The sequence below is a fragment of the Sinocyclocheilus anshuiensis genome, unplaced genomic scaffold, assembly GCF_001515605.1.
Source record: "Sinocyclocheilus anshuiensis isolate Anshui unplaced genomic scaffold, SAMN03320099.WGS_v1.1 scaffold1160, whole genome shotgun sequence".
Lineage (NCBI taxonomy): Eukaryota > Metazoa > Chordata > Actinopteri > Cypriniformes > Cyprinidae > Sinocyclocheilus > Sinocyclocheilus anshuiensis.
In genome coordinates this window covers 494,574-502,117 of record NW_015552641.1, presented here as the reverse complement: position 1 = coordinate 502,117, position 7,544 = coordinate 494,574, and the positions used below count along the sequence as shown (strand labels likewise).

Here is a 7,544-nt window from a genome sequence, read left to right as displayed (position 1 = left end):
GTGTTCCCTCCCTCTCTGCACTCTTTCAATAGTCCTTTTCTTCTGCCGCTAAGCCCCTCTATGCCCGATAGTGGCCCGCTGCATAGGTAGCAAAACCCCTTTTCTCCCCCTCGCTGAAGCTTTAAAACACAATAGCCCACTTGAGCATGCACACACACACACAAACCAACCAATAAAGTAGAACCGTGCAGGCTAAAAAGGGGGTTCATGAAACCTGGGCTCTTCTGAGGAGAATGAAAACGAGGGAGAGATGAAGGAGACAGAAATAAAGAGGTTTTTCTTTTGGAGTAATGCTTCCTCTTCTTCCGTGGGACCAGTGACCGGGCTGATCAATAATCCACGTTTCTAAAAGCACAGAGATGTTTGGTGGCCTGTTTGCTGAGAGCCAAATTTGGACAGGGCTGCAGGAATTAGGCAGCACCTGAAATGAACCGTGTATGGATCTCATTTCTTTACAGGATGGAGGATGATTTTGTGATTATGATGCCTTCTTAAAGACAAAATAAAGCTAAAATTGACACTATTTACTATAAATATCCACAGTGATTGGGAAAATAATTCACCAAGTGCACATTATTATAAAGAAAAATTTTTTTTTGTTATTTTTCAAAAACCTTCTCAACCTCTCAAACTAAAATTTTGCTCGCATAACCAAGGCTGTATAAGCAGGGGGAAAAAATATATTATTCAACAATGTCAATCCAAATAACCATATACAGTCTAACCAAATCTTGATTTATAAATTCAAAGTTTAATATTAACATTTTTCCTATTTAAAATTCAGTTTCACTCAGAAATACAGTACCGTTCAAGACTTTATTTATTTTATTTTATTTAAAGAAATAAATACTTTTTTTCAGCAAGGGCACATTGATTTTATCAAAAGTGACAGTGAAGTTTTGTAAACATTAATCGTTTTACCAAAGTTTTCTATTTCAAAGAAATTATGTTCTTTTAAACTTTCAATTTATCGAAGAATCCTGAAAAATATTAAACAGCACAACTGTTTTCAACATTGATAATAATAAGAGTTTCTTGAGCACCAAATTAGCATACTGGAATGATTTCTAAAGGATCATTGAAGACTGGAGCAATTGGAGAAATTCAGCTTTGCAATCACAGGAATAAATTATATTTTAAAATATATTAAAACAGAAATAGTTATTTTAAATTCTGTAATAATACTAAACAATATTACTGTATTTTTGATCAAATTAATGCAGCCTTGGAGAGCATTTCTTTCTAAAAAATGATTTTAGAATAGAAGAGAAGCGAACAAACGTGTACAATGAAAGAGAACACAAACTGGACCTCAATCAAATAGAAATGCACCACCATGCTCTGTCTACAAAGTTCTCAGTCACATACAGTGTTTTTCACATGTTTAAACACACAACACACATTCACACACCGGCCCTTGACAAGAAGGAAGCCATGTTTGTTATGCAAAGCACAGGAAGGGAGAGAAGAGGAGCTATCTTGCCAGTTTACAACAGTCCTTCACTGTCACCTCAGCAGGCCTCCAAAACACTGACCCCCATCTTCAACAAATCCCTCCCCCATGTCATGTGACCTCCACACGGGGGGGCAAACTGAAAGGGAATGGAGGGGGGTAAGACGAAAAAAACAAGGGCTGCTACTGAGCTTTGTTACCTAGAGATCTATTCACAGAGTGTGTATTTGTGTGTGTGTGTGTGTTGGGGGCTTTAACACACAGCCAATTTGTTACGCTGGATGCCTCACAATGGCACAGGGGGGGAAAGTGAAGTCATACTTGAGGCAATGCATGGGTGCCCATGGCAGAGGTCACTAAACATCACCCTGCTACTGTGTCTTAGAGAAAGGGTCAAAAGAGGAGAGGAGAGTGCATTTCAGATGGACTTTTGGAGGAAGTCAACGAAAGCATGATGGATAAATGAAAATATCCTCCTCGGCTGAACCTTGCGCACCAGTGACCCTAAATGTTAGCAGATGGCTTTTAAAATGCCCTATAGCATATCCCGCAGCAAAGCGCTCCTTCTAACTCACATATAGGCTACCTACAGAAAAACAACTGTATTCAAAAAATACTGCACAATTTCCTAACTATAAAGCGTCAACTTATAATGTGCATGAGTAAGAGAAAAACAAGCATGTGTGTTTATTGCTTTAAACCCTAGAAAGTCTGGTATGGGGTGTGGAAATTGCCCAGCGCAGTAATTAAAGTTTTATCAGCCAAATAAATTCCGCTACACCCATTTTATCACAGAGCTGGCAGTAGCCTGATGCTGGCCACAGTTCTCCAAAGGTAATGACAGTAAACAAGCTAAATATTTCTTATCATTCATTGGGTGTATTTGTATAAACGCAGTTGGTAAAACATTGCGGGTTCTGCTCATTTCAGAGGTGTAAATCCTTACCCTAAAATGTCTCGGAATAAAAATACAGCCTTGCTAAAGTTCTTTTGAAACGTAACCTCCATTTTAGAAGGCCACTACAAAGCACAGCACACCCAACAGCCGCTGCCATGTTTATTTTCTTAGCCATGCTAATACCGGTCAGCCACATTCCTCTATTCCCAAATTGGGAGGTTTCAAATTGCCCTCCAGTACTCTCGGAGAGAGCCAGAGGAGGAAGGGACAGAAGGAGAGCTGGCCTGTGAACAACACCTGTCGTCTTGCGGACTATTAGCACCTTCATGTTTACAGCTCGAGCCCCGATCGACTTCATGTTATGTGCCACGAGAACCCCAAGTGGCTGGGAACACCGTTAGAACAAGTCCCACGTGAAAAGGTGAAAAAAAGACACACTGGCACACTGGATCTTCTTAGCTCTATCAATAGAAGTGTTCCAAGAATTGTAGCATTTTTGGGAATACGTATGTTCAGAAGTGACATACTTGAGATGCTCTCGTGTCGGCATTTGGAGCTGTTGGTGATATAAGCAAGGTGTGTTTTTAAATAAGACTGATTAAAGCTGTACTGCACAGCCACACAGCTTTCAATATGTTTAGACACAGTTCACCTTCCTCGCATTCTGCAGATAACTTCACCTGAGACAGCTTTAAATACTCTGAAAAACTGTTGACTGTTTAGCATTCCAATCCAAGACGGAGAGTCCAAATCTGTGGGTTGTTCCTTGGGCCTCAAGTTTGCTGATTTTACTACAGATTTACACAATTATGAGTGAAAATCTAAATTTTTCTGTATCTCTATAGAATTTAGCATATTTTGTTTTCAGGGCAGGCCATTCAGTCAAGTCTATAGGGTAAAAAGTCAGAGAGAGCTAATGAATTCTCTAGCTTGTAAAACATTCTTCACCTGCCCAACAGCTCATCTCGGGGTTAACACCCTACCTTTAGCCAAAGCAAGAGGCACGTCACAGATTTTTCACCTGATGGTGAAGTGCTGCTGTCACATGCTGAAAGTGTCTGGTAAAAGCTTCAGCACCAGGGAAAAAACTTCACCTGCCCCCACAGCCCTTGTTGTTGAAACCACTGTAACCTTTACAAATGCTCCAAACGTATGTACATTACTGCAATTTGACTTATAAGTGAGAGTCAAGAACATTTTATTGATGACAAAAAAAAAAAAGATTGGTAGAATGGTATAGGTATTGCCATATTTACTGGATCAGCTCACACTAATCTGTAAATGCAAGTCATATGACCAGTTAAGAGCATAAAAAAAATTTACAAAAATTTGTTCTCAAACAATTGTTTACTTGAGCTATTATAATCTTTCTAAACACAAACTGTTGACTTGATATCTTCTTATGAATGCAGACTTTTTGAATTTTTAACCTTCCAACATGACAGAGAAAAAGAAAGTTTAAAAACTGATTGTTTGGTAATTATGAATGCTTCTAAACACAGCTATTTTGTTTGCTTTTGCATTTTAAAGTTTATATATTTATGTGCAACCACTAGTCTCATTGCTGCAACATGTCTTCATGTGTGTTTCATCAGGACAGCAATGTTGCCAACAATTAGGCCTTCTGATAAGAGCCACAATCAAGCAACTTCATAAAAGACCTAAGGGGGAGATTTTAATTATGTGCGATTGTAAGTCGGTGAAGGTCGTGTGAATTATAATTAGAGCTGAAGAGTAAACAAAAAGTTTAGTACTGTTCATATCACATAACTTTACAAGATAGTTTAAGCCTTCTGTGGCTGATTCAAAATAGTTCTAAGTGAGTTGAAATTAAAAACATTCCATTCATCTTGATTATGGTAATTAAAGTGAAGGTACGTCTGGTAAACACAAGGTGAATCCATCTAGAAGACAGTTTGCCTCCAGTGAACATTTACTGTTGGCCTTTACACCAAACGGCGAAGCACTCAGACGGCCACATTCCAATTACACACGGTCTGATCAACACTCCTCACGGCGGCGCGGAGGGGGAGGGGCGTATGTTAATGACGCAGGGAGCGTTCATCACGCACCGGGAGCGCTCCGAGGTCAATCCGTGACTTCAAATAATGAACGGTCAGGACGCAAAGCGCCTGCGAGCGTTCCTAGAAGAGCAAACTTAAATTAATGTGGGTTTATATGATTAAGATGACTAAACAAAATTTATTTAACACAGAAGGACTGAGTTTAAGTATGTTAATGACGCAGAGACGCGCACAGCCAGGGAGCGCTGATACTCGGCGGGTGAGCTCCGAGGTCAGCCCTTGACTTCAAATAATTAACGGTCAGGACGCATAAAGCGCCTGCGTGCGTTCATAGAAGAACAAACTTAAATTAATGTGCGCAAACATGATAAAATGATAAAACAAGCTTTATTAAACACATAATAACTGAGTTTAAAATTAAATGACGTAACATGTCATCAAAAGCCATATCTGGAGGTGTTAATATGATAAAACAAGTACAATCAGGTGATGTTGCACGGCTCAGGTGCGTCTCCGCGTTCAGATACCTGCGGTGAGCAGTGCCAAACGCCCTATGATGACAAAGCACTTATATCAACCTAACACCGCAGAAAAGCGCTGCAAAATGACCCTCAAACCTCATGTAAAATCATTCTAGGTTTCGAAACAATTTCACAACACGCCTATGCTTTTACCGCATGGGAAAAAAAGATCATGAGCGATGCTCCCCAGCACCTAGAAGTACCGAGGATGCTCTTTGCACCGTAGCGATGCTTTTAGCGCTATAGAAAGCCGAATGATAACAGGCACCCATCCCTTCTGCAGTTAAAAACAAACGACAACAGCAGCTGAGAGTGAGAAGGCATGCGAAAAAACACTACACATACATCTTTTTTTATACCTGCACAAGTTGACATTTGCTGCAACGCACGAGAAACGCCTCCCGTCTGCTTTCAAAATAAGACAATGTATCTCAGAAAGAGAAAAAGAAGGAATCCTTTCTTGTCAGCAAGTTCAGGGAGCAAAAAACAAAAGCGAGATGGTCAAATGGCATTTATGAAAATCTAAGTGACATTTTTATCCTCCCCTCCGATCAGGCAGACACATGTTTAACGTTACAGGTCGCTCACACACGCGCGTGCTGAGAGAACCGCTACACGGCGCGCGCGTGGCGTCAGCCTGAGGAAAAGTGTTTCTTCGCTCATCTCTTCACAAAAAATGACACTTAATACAACAGATGAACAGACGAAATGAAGAACGGTGCACTTTTGATCTAAAAACACAGAGTTTGGATGAATACAAAATGTTTTTTCAAGTTTATATTCCCTATCTCACGCGCGCAAGCGAGAAGTAAAGCACGCCTCACATTTCTCACTATCGATTTCCTTCGTAAAATTACTCAGGCTCACGTCTATAACTCTGGACACGGCTTACCAGATAAATCGTTAGAATTCAAAAGAGCAAGTACGATTTTAAGTTATTTACCACACATAAACCCGAAACCTACACAGCTACGGACGTGCATTACAAAGCGGATGCATAAAGTCCCCAAAACAAATAAACTGTCAGTGCAGTAAGTCCAGCTGCAGCAGCGCGATTTATCAGGATTCTCTGCGCTTCTCGGGATGTATACGCATTCCTTATATGGGCTGCAGCAGTTGTTCTAGTAGCAGACAGCCCTTCAGATTCCTTTCCTTTTCTCTTCAGCGTTACCACCCAACTAGAAATGTGGCAGGCTGGCTCCACAAACAGGTTGCTGTAACTGGCATCGTGCTCCACAGCCCTGAGCCCCGATCCCGCAGGGACGCCTGGACTGGCAGGACTGTTACATAAACACACCCATATTTTCTGCTATGGAAACTTCAATCTAAGTTCAAGAAGAAACTTTCCTGTCAAACATAACCGCGAACTGCACACATGCCCGTTTTCCAATGCAGCAGCAACACAGAGAGCAAGCGTGCTGCTGTTATCAGCCAGTTTCTCATGAGCTATATGACAAAATTGCGACTTGTAGCTGTACCACAGATAGTAAAACTAGCCAAACTGTCACATCGGCGATATAAAGCCATGTATTCATAAAAAAAATACTCTTAAATTATTTACATACTACTATTAAAGGTTATTCTTAGGATTCTGCTAGCTCGCTAGCTACCTGCTACCACGCAGACAGCGGAACAGCCCATTGCAGATATATCAAAGTTTGTTGTTAACGAAAATAAATCAAAATCCTCTAAAGCAACCGCTCTATTCCCAAACATGTATTTATGAAAGCATTTCCACCACTTCAATCGCTCAAACTGATTCATGTGAAACCAAATCACCCGCATCGGACCAAACAGGTACATTTTGAGCGAGAAAACAAGTTTCAATTCGTTCGAATCTAAAGGGGAAAATCCAACAGTGACAACCAGCAGGAGTAAAAGATTCGAATAGAATGGATTTTTATTTTTTATTTTTTCAAATTCAAAGGGTTTATAAAGTGAACTCAAGGCGAAGATAAATAAACGGGGAAACAAAAGCGAGTCACTTGTATGGGACTGGCTGCGTATAACGGTCCGCGCTCGCTCTGTGCACCGCTAGGCGGTGAGAGAGTCGCGAGTGCGGCAGGTATAACGGTACACTAGATAGGGGCTATAACACAGCGCTACTTTCCAGCACTTTGTGGGGCTCGAGAAGTTCTGCCAGCGGCCCGGAATCCAGAGTTGAATGAAAGCAGCCGTCGCCAAGCAAAGCGAAGGGTTTTTACTCACCGTTTGTCCTCCTCGGGTTCGCCTGCTTTCTGCGCTTACACCTGGGGCCATCCGCCATGATCCTTTCGCTGTGTCTAAATGCTGCTGGAGAGTCACCTCCTCTCGCCCCCACACCTCCCCTCCCTTCTACTCCACCTCCCCTCCCTGCACCTGGTTTACGACACTCGGCTTTACGACATTACCTTCTGGCTCCTATACCTCTCTCTCTGGCTCTCAGACCCCGGTCTCTGGCCAACTCCCGCCCCTCACACCACGCGCTCCCTGTGGCGCTGCTGCCTGTCTGTAACGGTCACTGATCAACCTGTCCATGTGCAGGGAGAGGAAAATCTGTTTTGATTGACAATTTGAAAGAAGCGCGAGTCTGGACAGCGCAATGGAAAAACATTCAACCTGAATCGGGCGTGATATGTGTTTTTTTTTTGTTTACAGTTAGGGTGGGG

At 41.7% G+C, this 7,544-nt stretch overlaps 1 protein-coding gene across 1 annotated transcript in view; it reads right to left on the bottom strand.

The window, feature by feature from the left end:
- Positions 1-7,261, bottom strand: part of LOC107666916 (zinc finger E-box-binding homeobox 1-like) — a 66,284-nt gene extending 59,023 nt beyond the window's left edge. Inside the window, exon 1 of the mRNA XM_016458429.1 lies at positions 7,105-7,261. Coding sequence (XP_016313915.1) covers positions 7,105-7,162 — 58 coding nt within the window. The 5' untranslated portion in view covers positions 7,163-7,261. The remainder of the gene's footprint in view (positions 1-7,104) is intronic.
- Between the last annotated feature and the right edge of the window lie 283 nt (positions 7,262-7,544).